General features: G+C 26.7%; 1 protein-coding gene across 34 annotated transcripts in view; it reads right to left on the reverse strand.

Annotated features, from left to right (window-relative positions):
- Positions 1-24,182, reverse strand: part of LOC107451143 (uncharacterized) — a 97,601-nt gene that overhangs the window by 61,538 nt on the left and 11,881 nt on the right. For 7 of the 34 annotated variants that reach the window (XM_087166391.1, XM_087166395.1, XM_087166365.1 and 4 more), the window contains exons 2-10: positions 17,197-17,258; positions 16,048-16,079; positions 12,990-13,025; positions 12,102-12,181; positions 10,599-10,850; positions 7,162-7,239; positions 4,382-4,478; positions 3,846-3,979; positions 1,917-1,976 (exon numbers count right to left, since the gene is read on the reverse strand). In XM_087166391.1, coding sequence (XP_087022517.1) covers positions 1,917-1,976; positions 3,846-3,979; positions 4,382-4,478; positions 7,162-7,239; positions 10,599-10,850; positions 12,102-12,181; positions 12,990-13,025; positions 16,048-16,079; positions 17,197-17,249 — 822 coding nt within the window. In that variant the 5' untranslated portion in view covers positions 17,250-17,258. Of the gene's footprint in view, positions 1-1,916; positions 1,977-3,845; positions 3,980-4,381; positions 4,479-7,161; positions 7,240-10,598; positions 10,851-12,101; positions 12,182-12,989; positions 13,026-16,047; positions 16,080-17,196; positions 17,259-17,467; positions 17,915-24,182 lie in introns of those variants that run through there. The other 27 variants (XM_087166396.1, XM_087166393.1, XM_087166386.1 and 24 more) reach the window with 15 other exon arrangements.

Here is a 24,182-nt window from a genome sequence, read left to right on the forward strand (position 1 = left end):
TAAGTTAACTGACAAAATTAAATAATTGCTACAGAGAAATAAAATAGGCATCAATGCAAAAGAAAGGAAAAGGCAGAGAATTCTTTTAACAATAAAATAAAAAACTTCAGTAAAAAAATGATCCAACATATATTGATTATGTATTAGACTACTTAAATTAGAAACTCATTTAAAATGCTTGAATCTGTTTGTTAATTAAATTTTCAAACAAAATTACAAAAACCTTTACTTATCTTTAAATGATATAAATATAACGCCAGGGAATGACACCCTATCCTCATGTTTTGTTAATGCATAATTTTACTTATGATGAAGTAATTGTTGAAAAGTATCTTTTAAATGCAGCAATGCAAATAAAAGCTACAATCAATATATATATATATATATACAGTGAAACCTCCTGTTATGGACACTCCTGCAAAACGGACGCCTCTCAATACGGACATATTTTTAATTCCCCGGGAATCTTCTATGAATAAACCATTACGTACATTCTCCGCAAAGCGGACACTCCCGTAACCGGACGCGGACAGTCATTTTGGTCCTAAAACATTGCTTTTTATCTCTACAAACCGGACACTACTTTTTCAAAATAAATTGCAAGCTAAAAAAATGCAACTTTTCACCATTTTTAAAGCATGTAAATAAAACTTTTTGCCTTATCCATAACTAAAAATATTTTTAAGCTATTTCAAAACCGAAAAATCAATCTTTCTCCTGTCACCTTGCCTTATCCTTGTAAAGAAAGGAGAGAAAATGGTACTGCACTCCTGAAATAATTCTGACATCGGCATCTTTTGATCTTTTCATCTGGACCACACAGGTTATGAGACCCCTCAAGTTGAAATGACTTCTCTCAATGCTTCTTCCCCATTGAAAATTTCTTTAATTTTCTTATCAATTTGAAGACTGTATTTAACACAACTGGGGTAAAAAAAAGAGAACAGAAGTATAATCTTTGAGGTGTTTATATAAATGAAACATTTATTCAGACACTTGATAGCTGATCAATTGTGAATAATCATCTCCATACATCCTCATGACTTACAGGTATACATTACTTTTTTTCTATGAATCATGGGAGGTTTATTTTCCAAGAAGGTATTAACCATGTTCCCTATCAAATGATAAGTAGGTGTAAGGAGATGTGAACCTAATAATTGAAACGGACTGAGGACAGTACACTCCTATTTGGTATCATATGTCTAACTTGAGTATCTATGCTAATAGGAAAATTATATTTATTTATCTGTAGCTACATCCAGAATTATGTATTTATATCAAACTTCTTTATATATTCCTTTTTATCTTTCTAATTGTTTAAATAAATATTCTTGTAGATATTTACAGTATCCTTGTAGATATTATTCAATTATTTCTACATCTTTGAAAATATTCTAAAAACAATTTACAGTGTTAAATTTCGTTATTAGGGTACCCTTCCCGTAAACGGACAACTCTCATAAACGGACAAATTTTTTGGTCTCATGAATGTCCGCTTAACGGAGGTTTCACTGTGTATATATATATATATATATATATATATATATATATATATATATATATATATATATATATATATATACATATATATATATATATATATATATAAGAATCATCAAAATAGAATGAAAATTATTTTTATGGATTTAAAAGGAATTTGCTTAAATGAAATAAAATATGTGATATTCAATTCAGATTGAAATTGACAAAATAAAAATTGCATAATTAAATAAACATTATAAGCCTATAATTAACAGGTAACTGTTACACATTTACTATCGAGAGAAAATATATTATTTCGAACTTCAACTGTTACATAATTGGATTCTATAAGATAACAAAATTACTTTTTAGAAGCAAAAACTTTGAAAAATAATAATAGTTTAAAAATAAATAATTAAATAAAAACATACCTTAGCAGGCCAATATGAATAGCCTTTCACTTTAGCCCATACCAGGGGATGTGGTATTTTCTATAAGATAAGAATATTAATAAACACCTAAAAATGGAATAAAATCAAGCACCCATGGCTTAAAAAAATATTCCAAATATATTTACTCTGAAAATGCTTGAAAAAATTTTACTTTATGCTTTCATTATTAATTAAATCAGAATTCAATTTTTTTCAATTGATGGCACACTAAACACATTTGTAATAGTTCGTAACATGTAAAGTTATCTTTTTAATCTTTATAAATTTAATTTTTTTAACATGCATGATTTAAAATCTATAATGTAATGTTTCCACTTTTTGAATTTTCATTACAATATATTTCAATATTTACCATTTGAGTTTTAACTCCAATTTTTAAGATTCATTGTTTGAATTTTAAATTTAGTAACCAGCTGGCAGAACTACCATCATAAAAATAAAAACAGTTCATGAAAAAAAATCATTTGATCGGTTTAATTAAGAAATTTCAGATTTTTTAAATTATTAAAAACATTGAGTTGATAAATTAATAATGATAATAATGATTTTAAATTAATAATGATTCGTTAAATTTTTAAGAATATTTTTAAATTGTTAAATGCCATTTGTCTTTATAATTACTTTATTTCAATTCAAATATTATCTGTCATAAGTTAGTTTTGTGACCTGTGCTTTTTATAAAGTTGTAACAGTAATTTTTAGCAGAATATTTATTTCATGTTATTTGAGGAATAAGACATTTCTAACCTTAATCTGCAACAAAAAAAAAAAAAAAAAAAAAAAAAAAAAAAAAAAATCCAGCCAGATATGCCCATTTTTAATCAAATCTTCTCAAGGTGTTTGAGAAGAAAAGGTAAAATGTTTCATTGTCAAGTTTGGTAAAAAAATCACAAAAGGTTGAAAACAGAAATCCAAAAATATTATGTGCAAAACACTTTTAAAATTATTTTTAAAAAATGAAATTCAAGCGCAAGAAACAAATTTATGCAGTAAACACGCACAGAGTATTTTCAACTTATTAATAAAAAACATCAATGCACAATTTTTTTTTGAATTGTGGGAATACAAATCTCAATCTAAAAAATCTCACCATGGGATTTTGTGTGAGTTTTAAATCACACGAAATCCCATAGTGAGATATTTTAAATCATGTGAATATGGCTGGGATAGCCTGTTTGGTAGGGCACTGGGTTCACGTCCAAGAGTTTGTGGGTTCGATACCTGCTGAGGACTCCCCAGGTAGTAAATGGTGACTGATGCACACTAAATCTGTCGAGTCACAAAGTCCTCCATGTTCCCATAACAAATCATACCTCTGGAGGTACTGTTCTAAGAGTTTCCTTGTCTTTTGGATTGGTTCAAAATTACAAGGCTTACGGAGTTGGACATTAGTAGTTGTAAACCCAAATTAATTCGTAGGTTTAATTTCGCAAATTAGCTGTAAAATCTAGTGAATATAGATGACGATGTTTAATTTTAAAATAAGTGAATATGAATCGCGATGTGTGACTTTAAATTGTGCGATAATAATTTTAAATCTCATTTGCATAAGTATTAAAAAATAATCTATTTTTTCCCAATTTTCTTTGAATGTGGGAAATTCTTCCTTTCATTTAATTTTTTAAAAAAAGTAAAATTTAGCCAAAACTCACTCTTGAATTGAAAACATAGCTTTCTGAAACACAAACCTATAAAGTTTACTTTATCAGTGGCTAGCTTTGATTCTACATAATTAATCCATTTTTAGGATCTTGGACAATACCTATTTTTAGGATTAGGAATAGTTATGAAGCATAAATAAATCATTTCTGCTAACACTCAAATTCATTAAATTAGAAAATATAAGCAAGAAATAATAAGAAAACTGCAACACATGATTAGAAATTACAAAGAGCATAAGTGACTTACACATATATTTAAAAATGCTAAAGGCTCATTTCCTATCTTCTTATAGTAACATTCAGGGCAATCTAAAGCATCTTTCAACATTTTTTGCACTTCATGCAATATTTTTTTTGCACTTGTAGCAATTTGAGATTTATCTAGAAAAAGGGCAAAATCATAAATATTAAAAACCCTTTGAATAAATCTTCTAAGAATACTTTTTAAATAAATATAAGAATAGTTTTGACTAAAACTATGAATCTATGACTAACATCATAAATAGTATATACAATCAAAAATAGGTGAAATCAAAGAAACAGAATTTTTTTTGGCAAAAATGACTAATATGGTAAAAATTATTTCACTACTCTTTAAATAAGATACAACAATTTCAGTAAATAAAAACCACAAAATTACCTTTTACACAATAAAACTAATATAAATAAAGAAGGAAAAGTTTAATTTTTTACAATGTGATGATCAAATTATTCTACAGAAACTCAAGTAAAATCAACTGATGGATAAACAATACATTCAAAGAAAATCATGTAAAAAATTACCTCCATAAATAATAATGCAGTTGTGCTGTATCCACTCTACGTCTTCAATCAACTCTACATGAGATTCATACTGTTGAATCCCTTTTTGAACACATCTCTACATAAGAACATAGCATTTTGTGAGTTTAAATATTAAAATAATATAGCAAGCAATAAGATTTCAAAAAATAAGAAACACTTAAAACTCTTTTTCTAATGGCACATTAAAAGACAATTGAATTTCAAAAAGATAACAATAAATCTATAAATGAAAGCAAGCAGTCCAGTAGTGTTCTTAGATTGATGTCTGAGGAAGGCATCATAACAGCTGAGACAAGTTCATCTCTTCACACAAGGTACAAAAAGGATACACGAATTTCAAATTTTAGTCATAATTTTTTACTAGCTTCATTTTTACTGACTTTATCATAAATCCAAGTGACATGTTGACCGTTCTTTCAGCAACTATCAATCCCCATGTGGCTTTTAAAATCCCGATACACTTAATATTATATTCTGGGGAGTTATAAATCACGCATTTAATTAATCACTTTTTGCCGTGATAGATTTCTGCCAATTTCATCATAAATCCCAACTTATTACTCGGCAGTTATTACATCGTATTTTTACAGTTATAAGTTTAAAATTATTCTTCAATATATCTACACAAATTTTAAAAATAAATAAACTTAATAGAGAAAAACAATTCCAAAAAATACTGTGCTAAATATTCTGCTAATTGAATTTTCGACTGAAGGGTGGAATATTCATTACATCCTAATTTTAATACAATGTTATTGCAATGTGAGAAATTCATGAAGTGGAGGAATTTTTAAGTATAGTTTGTAATTATGATGTCAATATTTGGTTGCTTAAGTTATATTTTTAAGAAAAAAAGAAAACATTTAACATATAAAAAAATCTAATAATTCAATAAAACACCAATATCTGAAGTATATTTCGAAATAAGTATTAAATCTTATATTGAAATAAAAGTTTTGTTTTTATTTTAATATAAAATTAAATAGAATAATTCATCATCTCCTTTAACTAAAATAACTTTTTTAAATTTCACAAGTATGACGGATTTTTAAAAATAAATTTTTAATTACTATTGATAAAATAGGTTGTTGTTCATTTACGTCGCACTAGAGCTGCATCATGGACTACTGATGACGGACTAGGAAACATCCCTGAGGATGATCCGAAGGCAGGCCATCACAATTTTGATCCTCTGCAGAGGGGATGGCACCCCCCCTCCTTCGGTAGCCCAATGACTTGCACGCGAAGTCGAGCACTTTACAGTAGAACAGTTTAACGAGGACCCATACCACACACCCTCGGTCCCTACGCAGACTGATCCAAGAGGTTTCCCACCTGCACACTGACCGCAGTCAGTGATGCTTGACTTCGGCGATCTTCTGCATAAATTAAAATATTCAATTTGAATTTATATTACTTCAAATGTACTTATATTTTTTTATACTTTCATTCTGTGAGCATTGCAATTTCATTGTTAGAATTTATTTTAAAATGAACTTTTGTATACTTTTTTTTATATGATAAAAAAAATTTTTTTTTTCAATGTTCATCGATATATTGTTTATTTTATTTATTTATTTCATTTATTTATTTTATTTCATTTACTTATTTTATTTCATTTTTTTTACTTATTTATTTTTTTTATTTTATTAATTTATTCATTTTTTAAGTTTATTAATTAATTTATTTTTGATAAATTTATTTTCGACATGATAAAAGACGGAATTAAAATATATATATATACGATTTTTCCTTCTTTTAACAAATTCTAATAATTAAAAGCATTTCATTTTTTGCAAATATATTATTCAGTTTACTCATAAAAAATGTAAGCGATCAGAGCACTATTGTTTAAATACATTTTCTAAATATGCGTGCGGCCCTACATTAGTCAACTTTGCTGTGCAAGTGGAAGTGGCCCTTCACTCAAAAAGGTTGTGCACCCCTAGTTTAAGTCAAGGTTTAATGGAATAACAGTTTTTGAGTTCTTGAGATGTTTTTTATAAGACATTTGACATCATTAAAAGGAAGTGTGGAATTAAATTTCTGAAGGACAGATGCCCCCTTTTTTGCCAAGAAATCTGCTGCCTCATTTCACTGGAGTTCACAGCAGTCCGAAATCCATTGGAGAACTACTGTCTTATTATTAATATTGAAGTGCGGCCTTTGAATAAGACTGCACTTCAATTTTATATGTAATAAAAAAAGTCTGCATAAGTGAAATAAATAAAAAATGGATAATTCACAGACCATAACAAAACGTTATAGAGAGATACTAATAATTAATGTTTCTTATAACATAAATTGTCAAAGAAACATAAGCTTCTGAATTTTTAAAGTTTCTAAAAACTTAATTTAATGTCAGGAAAAAAATATTTAAATATAAAAAAAAAAATAATAAAGTACGACAATTTTTATTTCTAACAATGATCAAATAGTGAACCAAACTTAGATGACTCTAGAATGCGTTAGAATTTTCTTTTTTTTCTTTCTTACATGCAAATTTTTAAAATTTTGGATTTTGGTAACCAATTAAAATATGAAAACTGAAATATGGTAACTTAAAATATGATATTATCTAAAACAAATATTAAGTGCCATAGAAATCACATTAATACAAACTAAAAACATAAAAATGACATGAAAATATTTTGAGCTAGTATCAAAGTTTTGAATGAAAATAAAAAAAATATTGAGAGAATGTAGATTCTAAAAAGTAAAAATTTTAAAAATGTAAAGAAGACACTGTAAAAACTCACATCACGTATTAGCCTAAAATCTCTCCTGCAGAATAATTTCTCATTTTCTTCAAAATTTGGCCAATCAACAATTTTTCTCTTACATAAAAAGTAAAAATTAAATAAAGTAAATAAATTTCCAATTTTCTTTAAAAAAAACATTTCTAGCTACAGAAAATATTCAAAAACAGAAAGGCATAAAGATAGTGATTTAATTTTATTCCTTTCTGCTTTAAGTAAGACTATTATTGACCCATCTGTGGTTCATCATATGAAAGTTACAATGTTTTTTATTCTCCTAAATGAGAAAAAAAAAATTTCACCTTTCACAAATATATCCAAGGTTTTTTTCTACTCACCAAATCAATTTCCTACCTACAAATGATTCTGTATAAAGAAACAGCAACTGATATTTTCCCCAAATCACCCATTTATCTAGATTTAAATAGGGGAGAAATGACCCTTCATACGATTGTTTTCTAATTGGAAAGTATTAGGAATCAAGGTAAACTAAAGTTACATAAAAAAGTGTGAACATTTTCAAAGAAATAAAAATGTCATTGAGTTAATTTTGAAAAACTATATAAACTTACACTTAAATATGAACTATACTTGAAAGAAAAATCTTCAAAAGATCTACTAATTTTAAAAATCTTCATTACTTGATATCTTTACTTAATAGTTAGTTCAACACAGAAGTTTCTTTTTTTAAAATTTGACTTATATAAAAAATATTTAAAAAAGAATTTTTAAAAACCTTTGTAAAATTCGTTTAAGAATAATTATAATTTAAGATATTTGTACCTTCTATTAGTTGATTTAAAAGACTACGAACAAATGAGAGAATTTTTTTTTTATGCTGACCACATTTGTTGCAATGGTGTTTAAATATTCATTGATTAACCATTTCAATCAAACTGAGCTAAAATTTCTAGCTCTGTAGCAAATAATTGGTTCAATTCAAATAAACTTGAACAATTAACAATAGCAATTTTAACCCACACCAACAAAATCAATAATTGATAATCGATTGAAATTTCTTGCTTTAAATCCTTAAAAGCTATTTCCCTCAAACTTTTAATAATTATTCATAAGTAAGAGAAATTGCATTACCTATGCATATTTAAAGCTATAAAATAATTTTTAAAGTATTTTTTGAGAAATTTATAAAATTGTCAAATTCTGAAAGTGTTTTTTACATTGTTGTAGGGTAGTGTGTATTATTGTTACATAAATACTCGCATAAACATAAAAAAAAAAGTGCCAAAACTGAAAGTGTCTCCTCGATTACTGAAAAGTAGTGAATAAAAAAAATTTTAAACAACATTATTTTTTTCGTAAATGTTATAAACATATATAAATTTTCTACAAGGTCATACTTGACTTAAGTATATTCTTTATAAAGTATCATATAATATTATAAAACAAATACAATACAAATTACAAACAAATTTAATAATTAGGTCAGGTCATAAAAATTTAAATATTATATTTACTTATTAGAAATTTTTTTCAAAGTATAGTTTATGCGCAAGATATTAAAATAAAAAATTTTATGATTTTTTTTTTTTTTTTTTGTGATTTTGCATGTTTTTTTGTTGCAATATATTCCTCTTGAATATATTCCTCTTTTCAAGGACATCAAATTGTGAAATATAGCTTGGGCATCAAAACACTTCCTCATATCATTGCACACAAAAATTCATTGTTTATTAATTTCAGGTTAATAACACAAAATTTTTAGTGTTTATCCTATTTTAAAACGATAACGCTAGATTGATTTAAATGATAACAGTTAACATAATAATTGATTAACATGATAACACAGTATAAAAATAAAAGTATGGATATGGCTAATTTTAAAATGAATATAGTTGACATTAAAAAAGTATATAGCAGACATGTGATTGCTCGAAGAAATAATCTGAAATTTACCAATTCAATTTGTAGTTTTTTTTTAGTACTGATTTTTTTTTCTGTACATCGAAGATAAATAAAAGACTCATTTTTATGCATGAAAGCAACATTTATAAAATTTAAAGAAAGGAAGGAAAACTTTTATGCACACATAAAAGAAATACATTTAATACCACACTGAAAAAAATTACATATTCCTCCCTTTTTGCACTTTGTGAATCATTATCCCATTGATGATAAAACCAAGTGTATTTATGACAAAACTGCATCAAAAAGAGTTAATTAATTGTGCGTTTTAAGATTCCCGTGTTGTAACAAATAATATCGCATTTAAAATATTGAGATTTTAAAAAAATATGCAAAAATCAGTAGTGATAACCACCGAAAAATCTACTGAAAATAATCACAACAAAATGTCTAATAGTCAGGTGCTCAATCTCAATTTACTGTATGATATCTGAGTTTTTTTAAAAAAAATCATGCGAAAAGCAACAACAACATCCGCATAAAAATTTATTGAAACTACGCCATGGATTTAGTGAAAATCGAATGAGTCAAAAAATAATAACTCAAAAATGCAAAACAAATTTCTAGTTTCTTAATAGTAATATCATATGAAAATAATGGGATTGAAAAAACCTCTTGAATATCAGTAGCAATAGCTTTGAAAAAGTCAATCCAAAAGACAGTGGCATCATTACATCAAAAAATGACCAATAAATGCACGAATTGAATTTGTTGTGATAATAATGTACAAACAGCTTAGGGATTTTGAACAAAATCAGAGAAAATTTGTAACAATAATGGGTGTTAAAAAAATCAAATATCACATGGAATTGCAAATTGAGTGAGTCAAAAAGTGAATACTCAAAAAAGCAATTCAAATTTTATATCGTCATAATATCGAAATTTTACTAACTGTGAGAAAATCAAATGCATTGACAGGGATCTGTCCAAGCCAAATTTACTACCGTTTAGCAGTACCTTCACAAATTCAACTTTAGAAAAAAAGGTAGTTTCACAAAATACTTTTTTTTTAAATTTTATTTTTGTGTCTCGTAAGAAATGATAAATCCATGTTTTAACCATATTTTGGTGTCGATTTTTTAATATGATTTTTAATTCTCACAAATTATGTATAAATTTTCACAAAATAGGTACCTCACAGAAAAACCTAGACAGACCCCTGATTCACTATAAAAAAATAAAGTATGAAATACGGATTTTTGATGGTATCGAGCATGCTGTAAAAAGATTACTGATTTGATGGTATCGATTCGAAATTTCTATGTCCTAAGGGGCAAATATATCACATTGATTAAATACAAACAAATTGGGCTGTTACAAACCCAAATTCGGCACAATTTGCAGATGTAACAAAATTTTAATTCAGACTAATGGAAATCCGAGAAAATTGTGTCAGATGATAAATTATTGATCCAAGGAAGTCAAACGAATCAACGGTCTTGAGATTTGCACAAATTAACAGAACAATCACATGCCTGATTTATGTTTTAAAACAATTTAAAAGTGATAAATACATATTCCTCGCTGTCCATGGGACAAGCAGTATCTATGATGTGTAAAAGCAACTTAGAGAGATGAAGTTCATCATCAATGGTTGATGTTGTTTTCACATCAGATTGTTGCTGGCAAACGTAACAGCTTCTATCTTTATCTATCTTAGTGGATTTTATACAGTAAGAATGAAAGGATCGGGGACATGTAGAACACTCTATTTCTGGTAAATTCTCAATTTTTGTCACGATATTGTGGCACTTCCAACAGTAACTCTGCAAGATAAGATTCTGAATTTAAAATAAATACATTGACTGTAGCATAAATAAAAATTTCTAAATATTACAAGTTAATGACTAAATTGTGACACTATGATCTATAACTTAAGAATCATTGGAAAACACTTATATACAAATAATGATTCAACACAAGGTTTTTATCTCATGAATGGATAAGTGAACAAGTTTCAAAATTATTAACTCAATGTTCTTGATAAAATCATTAAAAAAGACCGACACAGTTTGCAACACATAATTAAGGTGGAAATAAATTCAATTCAGGGTTTAATGGCACAAGGCAAGGTTGGCAAAAGAAAATACTGTCTTAAACAAGTAGTCATAAAACAAATCAAAAAGTATAGTACATACAACAAATTTATCTCACTAAAACACACAGAATTGATAAAATGGTACTAATTGAAACAAATACATTCAAAAATGAATAAGATAAAATTATAAAAATGGGTAAAACAGTTATATACAATACAAACGACAAACAGAGGTTTGGAGGGAAATTATTAGATTTCCTTAATTTAGATTATTTCAAACATTTCTATCTCAGCATTCTGATAGTACCTCAGGTACAAATAAAGATTCGCAATTAATTCAAAATTCTCGACCAAAAAGTGCACAGATTCTCATATGCTTCCACTGTTCCTACCAGTGAAAGAATAAACTCTTCCGATAAGCTTATTCACCAGCTGTGGTCTCCTAATGATAAAATAGGAACAATTTTCTGCATAAAGTTAATACAAAGATAATCTAATACGAAAATACATTTTAATGTGCAAATTAATTACATTTAAGTGTGCATTAAAAAAGCAATAAAGTTTAATAAGTCATGAACAACAAAAAAGATTTATAGTGTTAGTAATTTTTAAAAATGTCATCAAAACTTTTCAGTTAACAACTATATAATTTATACTAACCTTAATTATAAAGAAAAGTATAATTGCTTGAAATAAAATAATTCTTTTTTTAAAAAAACATTTATGTGTGTGATAAATTTTACTTCAAAACAGACCAACAACTTGATTTTGTAAGTATAACAAAAGTAAAATACAGAGTTATTTATTGGGGACATCACAAATGCGTTATAATTTTCTTTTCTCCTATTACCATGTTCATTTTAAAACTCTACTTTTAACTCCATCAAATAAATGCTCGCATAGTTGAAAAGAAACATTTTAAAATAATAAAATATAGTTCATAGTTTAAAATAATAAAAATTTTAAAATCACTATTTACATCGTGATCGCTGTTCGTCTTTTTAATTCTTTTTGGTTCTTTTTCAGATTCCACTGGAGTTTTGCCTTTTCTTTTCTTATCTAGGAAAAAAAAAATTTAAAATATGCATTATATAATTAGTTGTATTTTATTAAAAACTTAATGTAATACAATCCCGATCGAAATATAGTATTTTTTAAACAAGCATTACAAACTAAATGACATAAAACTGGAAGGCATATTCAAGCAAATTCAGTAATTAGGTGCTCTTGCATGTTTTTTTAATTATTTTTTTTTTCAAACAAAAACTTAATTGCCAAAAGAATTATTTTAAAGCATGTTTCAAAAATTTTGGGAAAAATAATTTCAGCCCAATTTTTCTTCTTCTACCTGCATTGTCAATTAATTAGATTATTATTGATCTTAAAAAAAGAAAATAGATTGCTGCAAAAGATGGAAAGGAGAACAGTGGTTATGAAATTTTAGAGAATCAATTGAACCAAACAGAATATTCAAGTAGACAGTCCCATTAGATACGCCTCACATACCAAAACTTAGGATTTTAAATTAAATACTGTGGTGCATCTCCACAAAATTACAGCAATCATTTTAATTTGTTATGAAATATTTTAGAATAATTAATTATTTTGGGTATCATTGTATAAGAAGGTAACTCATAGAATAATACAGAGAATCATTCTATGTAAAAAATTAAAAAAAAGGTACGAAATTCTTGAATGCTTTCCTAATAAATAATTTAACACAAAGCTGAAAAAAATTTGAATTAAATAATAACTGTTAAGAAGCAAAATACATGCACTATTACCAATACTAAAATATGTGGAATCTTAACAAAAAGTTTTTAAACTAATTTTAATATGTGCTAAGATGCAAAAATATAGCACTCACTGGTTTCTTTACTGGTAGAAATTTCATCATCAGAACCTAAAATTGTTTTTTTGAGCAAAATAAAAGTTAAAATAATTAAAAAACAAAAGCAATGGAAATAAAGTTAAATCACTTAAAAATTTAAACATAACAGCTAAAAACAATAGTAAAAAATATTTTTAAAAAAACAGATAAGGAATAAAAATTATCAACAATAAAAAAAATTGCTTTTTTATAAATGAGGATTTTTTCTTACTTGAATTAAGATCTTAGATAAGATAATTTTTTATCTCAATTAAGATTTTCAAAGCAAAATCAAAACATGAAAGTAAAATGAATACAAATTATATTAAATATTATAAAGCAAATTATGTTGACTTGAGATTTCTTATAAAATTTGTATTATTTTTAAAGAGTCTTGATTTATATACAACAGAAATACCATCAGAAATCTTTCCAGTTTTTGCCACATTTTTTTAACTTATTATAAGGACTGAAATTTCTGAAAGATGTTGGCTTTGAGCATTAAGTAGAAAACACTTCGCCTTGATAATGAATAATAAGAGCATCCCTAAAAATTATATGCGGTGTGACAATTAATTAACCAGATTAGTCTTAAAAATTAACTTTATGAAAAACACAACACAAAGATCTTTTAGTCCCTCTTAACATATAGTGCGTCTTTCAGGAAAAGTCCTTTTGACATTTGTCTCGCATTGTGGCGGGTACTATGGTTACAAGGAAAAGTCATTTTGAATAGGGGTGTGGGCTGAATAATTTTGTCTTTATCTTCTCATAGGTCAGCGACACCTTCTTTCCTCCATTGCAACCCCATTAGAGATGTGCCTTGCTTGTTACCATACCAGCAGACAGCTCCAGACTCTTACTCTGGAGGAGTTCTCCCCAAAGCCGCACAAAACTTCTTCCTTATCAATACAAAGCTGCATTCCACTGTTCAAAGCAGATCACTAGGTGTCACCTTCTTTCACCTCTTCTGCAGACTAAAAATATGTTCCCTTTAACGCACTTTTCCTTTTTGGAAACAGGTAGAAATTGCATGGTACAAGACCTCAGGGTGAGTACAGTGTATGCTAAAGCATAGTAATGTATTTGTTCTATTTCATATTTTATTTTATAACCATCGCTGAATGGCTGACCCAATTTTGAGTTTACAACTATTAAGGTTCCAACTCTGTAACCTTGTAATTTTGAACCAATCCAGAAGACAAGGAAACTCCTGGATCAGTACCCTCTGAGGTCTGATTTATTATGGGAACATGGAGGACCAGTCAATCCTGCTGATACCATTAATATTGAGAAAAAAATGATGAGCATGACTTCCAGTTTGGACTTTTTCATTCAAGCTGTTTTGAGCTCTGGCGATAAGGGATCTTACAGTTCACAGATTGCTGTTTAGTCTCAGGGTTATACTAAAAAATCTAAATTTCGTCACACGCGATGATTATTTTATATCAGTTCAGGATCTTCTGTGAACAAGATGTCACAGCAAATGTTTTACCAGTTCATTTTTTACTAGCTTGTCAGCTTTTTTTTTTTTTTTTTTTTTTGGCACCAGATTTGAGCAAACCTTGTCATATGCAAGTCTTCCATCAAACTTTTTCTCACTGTCAATGTTTGTAATATCTGACATCATGCAAACTTTGAAATGTCGGTCTTTACACACGATTACTATAATTAATAAAAAAAAATTCCGGTTTTTGAAGTCGACCAGAACGTTCACTATCTTCAACAACCTCCTCCCTTTTCGAAAATCATTTGCAGCAATAAAAAAAATTTACCGCATGACGTGCAATAACCTCCTTTAACAAATTAAAACATTCCGCTGAAGTTTTTTTTTATTTCACAAGAAATTTCAATTTAATGTGCTGCTCGATTTTTAAGCTTATCAAGATCGTGCGGCTCTTCTACGCAACAAGGTCTTACTAAAACAAGGGAAAAAAACAAACTAAACCAGATAGAAGAACAGAATAACGATTCACTTGCACTGAAAGCATCAAAATCAACTAAATTCTGTTCAGATTCCACCACACTATGCTTGACAACCAGGGCATGCACAGTCGGATTATTTAATTTTCACACCTTGTTTATTAAAAATATCAATTTAACAATAATATTTAAAAGTTTCCACTAGCTGTATGCAAAATAATTTACTATCTGGAAAACAATTTAATTATAGCAATTTATTTTTATGTTTATTAAAATACAAGTACTTTAAAAACTTTTTAAATATGCAGTTTGTGCACATAAATAATGCAGTTAGCTAAAATAAATTCATTTTGAATAATTGATTAATTTGAAGATTCCAGACCACTACTTTATTCTAAAATTGACAACAAAATGACAAAATTATGTCTTTGTCCTAACAAATTCAAGAGCTTGAATAAAAATAATAATGATTTTATTTATTCACTAATTATTTGTAATAATTAAATTATAATTTTAACCATTTTAGTCAGAAATATTTGGTATTTTAGTTATAATATTGTTTTTAAATAATCAAAAAATTATCAATATATATTTTTTAATAGAGCTTATGTCAGAAAATGAGAAAAAAAGAAAAACTATTAGCTTTGACCAAACTGATAAATTTCCCAATTGCTAAGTTCTTGAAAAATTTACAACAAAAAAATTTAAGCATTAACTTCATTTAAATTTTTTTTTTCAAATATGCTGAATTATTCCAAAATATTTTTATTAATTTTTTTTAAGTGCTTAACCCAAGAAAAAATTACATTAATAACTGATTTGTTGTTGAGGTTTAGAGAAATTCTCACATCATAAGTCAAATATTTTATTAAATTGAAATAATTAAAAAAGCACTTTAACTATATAAGTTAGAAAGATAAAGTATTTAAGCTATAATACTATTTTTCAATAATATTAAGTATTATTGATGTATTTTATCAAAGTTTTAATTGGCAATTGTTGAAAAAATTTTAATAAAATAGATACAATTTTTCTTTTTTTCAAATCATGGTTTTTTTACTAATTTTGTGATTTTGAAACATTTTAAATACTAATAAAAAATTTCTCAAGAAAATATAAAAACAATTTTTACCAGCAATACCTAGGACGTTTTCTTTCATCACACTAAAAAGGAAAAATCAATTTTTATTAAATTACAGTTGCTTTATAAAAACATAAAAATAAAATAATAGTAATAATATTAAATTTCCAAAAATTTTATCAGTACTCTGGACAGATATACTGTAGCAGAACTATAGTGGGCACCTCAGATTTTTTTTAGACTTCCAAGAAAAAAGAAAAAAACCTAGCATAAAAAAAATAAAACTTAAAACATCATACAAATTATCTCATAAGAGTTATTAACATAGAAGTTATAATTTAACATAGAATCTCCATAGTTGATATCAAACAAAACTTTCATGATAAATTTTGTGACAGTACAAATAACATACCTGACTGATTTATTTTGAAATCATTTTAGTGATCACTAAAGGCCTGCTTACACGGTCCAAGTTCTCAAATCCGAGAAGTGTGAGGAATTTCTCTCTCTAAGAAATTGGATGATTCGTTGACACTATACAAGTTCTCGAGTGTCACTGATTGGTCGGACACAACACTAGTGCATGTGCAATATTCATATTCAACATTAAAAAATCATACTTACATGAATTTAAAATTACTAAATAAATTCAAACAAAATCATAATAACACAAATAGACTATACCAGATTAACTTATTTGGACTAAAATATATGAAAACAGACAACAAAACGACATAATCTGATGCATGCTTGTTGACATCACAAAACTTAAGAAGCTGATTGGTTAAGGGAGGAAAAACTTGAATGGAAAGTAGAACATGTTCTACTATCGTCCAAGGATTTGAACCAAGTGCTTGGATGACCGTTTACACAATCCAAGCTCAAAGCAAAACAAGTTTCCATCAATTTCAATCAATATTCAGCCAAGAACTTGCATTGTATAAACAGGCCTTTAGTAATCCAAATTTTAAAACTTTTCTTTCAACAAAGAGTCATATAGTAGGAAAAAATTCAATGTTTAAAGTAAATGGCTGAATATAATTCAGTGAAGATACTACAATATATTTTCATAAAAAGTTTGCTACAAAGACACATTAGTCAGACAACTACTATCAAATCATTAAGAATATAAAATTCATTTACAGATAAAGCAACAAAGAATAATTTATGTAATATAATTTAGAAGTACGAAATACATACACAGCATTTCTTGGTATTCGTTTGCTGGCACCTCTTGTATTATACTTCCCCATGGTAGATAACTGAAATAATAAATATTTAAAAAAAGTAAAATAATAATAATTTATAGCAAACATTTAAACATGGTTTTGAAGATTAACTTCCAAAACTACATTACAGTCAGAAAATAGTCATAAAAAGATATTCACATTATGCATCATCATAGATAAATTTTGCATCATCATAGATAAAATAGATAAACACTTGAAAAAAATTTCAAGACTGAACTCACTTTTCGACCAATTAACATAATCTAACGTTGGTTACCAGAATTTTCAGAAATTTATAGTTCACTGACTCCAAAATGTACCTTTCCATGATAACGGCACAGATATTAAATCAATTATTTATTTTTCTAAAATTTTTTTCCATTTTATTAATTTATTTTTTACAGCAATTAAGGTAAAAATAACAACTAACTCTATGCATATTAATGTTATATCCTTGAAGATAGCAATGCTATTAATGTTATAGAAGCCAATATAATATGTTTTAGAATTAACATTGTTTATTTTTGATTGATTTAAGATTTTTGATTGCGTAGCTTTGATTCAAAAGAAATAATTTTCGAACTTATGTTATATCGCAATGCCTAACGGAGGATATATCACGAGTATAAAATCTCTGATATCGCCCAGTCTTACTGTGCCAACCTTCAAAAAAATCTTTCCCCTACAACAAACACCTGAGTGGATGGATGTAGGCAACCCCGTGGCAGAAACACGGCGACACAGCGACATTGTCGCAGAAAGGGACTGAGTTCTTGCAGAAAGATTTTCTTATTTGGGAAATAAAATTTTTGGGTTTGGCAAAAACAAAAAATCTCAAAAAAGATTCTGCAGAAACAGAAACTGTTTTACAAAAAAATAATTTCGACAGAAACAGAAAATTTCCGCAGAAAATGGTTCTGCAAAATTATTTTCTTACAGAATTGTTTTTAAATAATTGTTTTTCTAGCGTACCGTGGAAGGGGAAAGCACTCGTAATCCTCCTTTAATCTCCCTAGTCCGTGTTCAACACAAACAGTAACTGGATATAAAAGGGGAGAAATTTTTTCCCCTTTATTAAGCTATTTTTGGGACATTTGCCAACTTCGGCCTTTATCGCTAGCGCAGTAATTTGCTTTTTGTGTTTTCTTGCGAGAATAGAGCGATTTATATTTTTTGCACTTATGTGGAAAATTTCATGCCTAAAAAGATTTTTTCTTTTTTAAATAAAATAATGTCTAGCGAAAAGGTTTTGTTGCTCTTGTGAAGCAACAATAATTATAAAAAAAAAAATTGAACTTATTTTTCAAGGCCCATTTCGAAGAAGAAATAAGATGGAAAATGACAATATCTAGCGATGTCAGAGATTTTTTTTTCTGCAAAGCGACAGGAAAAGAGGAAAGAAGCTTTCCACGCTACTAATATTGAAAAAAAAAAAACGTTCTAGATTCAAACCAAATATTCTTACTAGTAGCGATGTTGATAGCAAGGATGAAACGGATGATAAAATGCCTATATCTTTTGAATTAAGCCGTCGATATAAAAAAAAACACTTGCAATATAACGATAAATGAAATAAAGCCTAAGATATCTCACTATCTACGATTTTTTGGCATGCGAATGAAAACCAGATTGGTGGAAAATATTTACTGGCGAAACACTTTCAAATAGGTTTCCATACGCATGTGAAAAAAATCGCATCCAATGAGTATGGCTCTAATACCGATGTTTCAGCACTGATGAAAACGATTTCGTTTCGAGATGTTGAATAGTCTTGAGCGTATTGAGTCGGAAACCGCGTCTGCGTACTTCGTGTGGAATCAATGCTATATATTTACATAACACAGTGAGACTTCTGTTACAAATCGCAAGCGCTGTGTATTTTTTTCTTTCTGAACTTAATCTGATCACGAAAAAAGTTTTATTTACCTTCTTTTTTTTTTTATAAAATTTTTTCAATAAGTCAGCACAAAATTAATCGAATCTAATTGTTTTCATATAGAAATAGATTGCTTTAATTTTTTTGCTTTTAGAATTCGGTTATAGTCAATATTATTTTATTATTTAGATTTTGATTACTCAACCTCAATATTAATTTTTTCACCTGATTTGTTTCTGTACCTGATACAATTACTATAATGAAACATTAAATCATACTGTTTTAAGCTGATACTTCAAATTCACTTATGTTGTTTTATAAATTTAATCTTTTTGTCCATTCTTAGCTATTTTTATAAGTTCTATCTTATTACAGGTTCTGGGTTATCTTTATTTATACTCTAGTAAGCATTTTTGTCTGCAGATCTATACATTTACAATTTTTCTTTATTATCGAAGATTATGCACATTTGAACTTATTAAGAAATTTAAACTTATATTATGACATGAAGAAAAAAAAATCTACATAGTTTTATTCTATGCATGTAGGCTTTTTTATAAACATGAAGTGCATCTATTATTATAAATTCATTACACATATATTTATAACGATAAAAATATCTTGCAGAAAGATATTGGTTCTAGTTAGGTTTGTCGCAGAAAGCCAGAAAAAATTCTGCCACAGGGGTAGGCAACCATTCCACAAATTTAGTGACTCTACCTTCAGTATATGTATGTATACAAATATACACACTACCCTAAAATAATGAGAGACAGTTTAAGTTTTTGACATTTTTTTTAATTTTACAAAAAAATACTTAAAGGATTATTTTGTAATTTTAGAGCTGTTTAGTTCATGCAATTTGTCATACTTAACAATAAAATTTGAAACTTTCAGACGTTTCAGAGACCTACAATAAATTATGGACGAAAACAAGTATTTTTGAACACCGTGTGCCAGAAAATCAAGCAATAAGCTTGTAACTTGTATCAATTACTTTAGTTATTTTTAATAATTGCGTAAAATTTCATAAACCTAGAGTAAATATATATGGACATTTTTATACAAATTTTCTCACCTTACGCTTTTTTGTTATAACTTTATAGATTTTCAACGGAATTAAACTAAGTTTTTGGAGCAATTTAAGATTAATTACAAAATTGTCGATTTAAAATTTTTAAAAAATTTGTCAAAAACTGCACAAATTATAAGTATTTAACCTAGTTCCTTTATACTGAGCATGCACTCAAAAAATTTTAAAAAGTTTTTTCATAATTTTGAAGTGAATCATATTTGGGAACTAATAAAAAATAAAACTGTCATAGTACAAAATTAGATTCAACATTTATTTGGTTCAATAATTCATATTTATTTGGTGCAAAATTGATTCAATATTGAAGTATATTATCACATACTTCAGATATTATTTCTATTTTTTGATTTATTAGAGATTTAATGAATTTTAAACAGAAAACGTTGTCTTTTCTGTTTTTTTTTTTTTTTTCTTGAAAAAAAACTTAAGCTACAAAGAATTTTAAACAAAATAAATTACAGACAGTAAACTATTTAAAAATTTCCGCTTTCTTCGAATTTTCAAATTGTTCAGGTGACAATAACATTGTATTAAAATGTCCATATATTAAGTACCACGTACAAATGCATGGCGCTAACTGCCATAAAACATTCGGAGAAATAGCTTCTATTTACAGTGAAACATGGTCAAATAAATTGTTTTAAAAAGTGAATATTTAAATACACGATTAGTAACTCGCATGTTGTAGTTCCATAGTTTAAGTAACAGGATCATTGGAATCACATGGAAAAAGATCACAAAAACTGCAAAAAGAAAAAAAATGCTTGAATTTAGGATGAAATTTGCAACAATAAAACACGTCAATAAATAATCATTTAAATGCTTGATTTAAAATTCGCATGTTGTAATAAAAATCCCATATTTTAGAACCCCATGGGAATGCATCGCAAAAACAACCAAAAAATTATTATAAAATTACTTGGATTTACAAAGAAATCGGCTAAAACAAAGTGCGGTAAAAAGTGATTATTTGATTGTGCGATTTGAAACTCTGGTGTTGTAATAACATCATAGTAAAAATACAGTATTTTCAAAATCAAGTGAAAAAGCATAGCAATAACTGTCTTTATAAAAAAAAAATTTTTTTAAAAATTGGATTGATTTACGATAAAGTCAGCAGAAATAAAGCCCGTCAAAAGGTGATTTAAAAAATGTGCACTTAATAACTCACAAGTCGTAATAAATGTATCGGGATTTTAAAAACCACAAGGAAATCGGTTGTCACAAGAAAAGAGAAAGAAAAAGAAGGAGTAAAAAAAAACGATTAAAACGTCTTGGATTTATGATGAAATCAGCAAAAATAAAGATGTCGAAGAGTAATTACTGAAATTCGCACATCGTAATATCGTATTAAAAATATTGATTGTTTTTATTTTTAACCATGTGTAATTTTGCAGCAATAACTGTAGAAAAACCAATTAAGAAACAATACGGATTTACAATAAAATCTGTGCAAATTAAGAGCATCAAAAAATTATGTCCCAAAAGTTCAATTGAAAATTTTTATTTTTACTTTTCTTCCTTTCTTTAAAAAAAAAAAAAAAAAAAAAAAAAAAAAAAAAAAAAAAAAACAGTGTTTCAAAGCTTACTTGAACGCTTATTAACAGTCTACAGGCCGCTGTTTGTGCACCCCTAGTTTATATGTCAGAATCGTCATATATTTTAAAGATGAAGCAGTGTTAACACATAGTTTGAAAATTAACTTTAAATAGAATAATTCATCATCTCTTTTGACTAAATAACTTTTTTAAATTTCACAAGTATGATGACGGATTTTTAAAAATAAAATTATTTTTATTACCATCGATAAAATAGGCTGAATACAGGAAAAGAAACTATCTAAACAAAATGTCAAAGAATTTTAAACTAATTACATTTTCTTAAAAATAAACAAATTTGGTTTTAAACAAGTTTTATGAGTAAATTTCTTTTAAAATTTAGATATGAAATTTATATTTTTAATTTATCATTCATATTAAATTTACAATATGATTGAGGAAAAAAAAATAGTTTAAAATTTTTAAAACATATTTCGAATTGTTAAATATTGCATTTATAACTAGATAATACAGTTACAAACTATATATAAAAGTAAATGAAGTCGAACGAAATTGTCGCAAATACGACCCTAGGCATGATGTCACAAGGTACACAATACGTCTAATACACAGTCTAATACAAAGTCACAATACGTCTAATACACAAAGGAAAAGAAATGATTACTGGGCAATCTCTTAATCGTGCTCTCAAACAATTCTGAGATTTTTAAGTAATTTATTATATTATGAAAATGTACAGAAATAAATCCCTTCATATTTCGACATAGTATCACTGGCTATTTGAATATTTATAATTAATATTCTGAGAATAATTTGTATATTTTGTTTCACAAATCACTTTATATCAGGGTTGAGTTTTTGACGTCAAATACTGTCGAAATCCGACAAAAACTTGGGGGCATTTTTCTTTGTAATTGGGGACATTTTATTAGATAATAAATCATGCAGAATACTTTTACTATATATACTCTAATTATGTTTTGTAATACATATCCCCCGTGGCAGAATTTTTTCGGGCTTTTTGCGACAAACTTCCCTAGCACTAATATATTGCTTTAAAATACTTTTAATTAAAATTCAATGAATAACAATTATTATCTTTAGAAGATGCATCGAATACAATGCGTAGTTCAGTACGAGATTCCTCTTTATCCAGGGTTCCCACTCTTTTATCAAAGCAAAAATTAAGCACTTTTAAGGACTTTTATCAAAAAAATTAAGGACTTTTTTTCTAGAAATTAAGGACCTTAAAAATAGCATAATGATTATTTATCATCTAATAAAACATCATAGATTAATAATAATAGATTAAAAAAATGGAATAGCTTTTCTTCAACTCAGTCATCCTTTAAAAAATTTTAAAAAAAACTACATAAAGAAATGTTTAATACAAATAATCTGTATTTAATTAAATTTAAATTGCATTTAATCATCTCACGTAAGCTTTTAAGAATATAAAGAAAAAAAGAAAAACTCAGAATGCAGATTAAACATTAAGAATTTCTATTTTAAAAATAGAAAAAAACTGGGTAAACAGATAGAAATATATAAATTAAGATGGTAAATTCATTAAATTAATAAAAATATTATTTTGAGTGCTCTAATACTAAACCAAGACAAAACGAAACTAACAAATATAAGCTTATTGAAGTTAAGACAATTATTTTAAACTAAGTAAAACCTAATTATAATAAGCTAAAAATTTATTAAAATCACAAAATTAATATAAAAATTTTAATGATTAAATTCGGAATATATTTAGTACCTAACAATCGGGGAAAAAGAGATAAATAAACTACAAGGAAAACTTATTAATTAAAATTAAGAACTGAGAAACAGAAATGATAGTTAAAATAAGTGCTAACATAAATATTGAAACACAGGACAAGGCAGGATGTAATGATCAATTGAAATAAAAAAGAAAAAATTGCATATCTAGAAATTGAAAATGAAATAATTCATTAAGTACACAATTTATTGTAAATGAAGGGAAAAACAACAAAACGTAGTGGAATCAGAAACATCATTTATAAAAAGAGATAAAAATCTTTATAAAATAGTCTGCTTTCAGTTATAAAATATTTTATGCTTACACTGTGTGTGATAAACAATACTACACCTCAGAGGAATTAGAATTTATTCAATTAAAAAGTATTGCCTCTTGTATAGATATTAAAGGAACTAAAATAATAGACGATAAAAAAAATTTGTTCCTAACAATTAAAGTATTGTCTGAAATTATAAAACAATAATTTGTTAAATAAATCAAAGGTAATGAAAATTGGATGTAAATATGGATTATATATATATACATATATATATATATATATATATATATATATATATATATATATATATATATATATATATATATATATATATATATATATATATATATATATATATATATATATATATATATATATATT

Source organism: Parasteatoda tepidariorum, chromosome 6 (genome assembly GCF_982258835.1).
Source record: "Parasteatoda tepidariorum strain Cologne lab strain chromosome 6, Ptep-v5.0, whole genome shotgun sequence".
Classification (NCBI taxonomy): domain Eukaryota; kingdom Metazoa; phylum Arthropoda; class Arachnida; order Araneae; family Theridiidae; genus Parasteatoda; species Parasteatoda tepidariorum.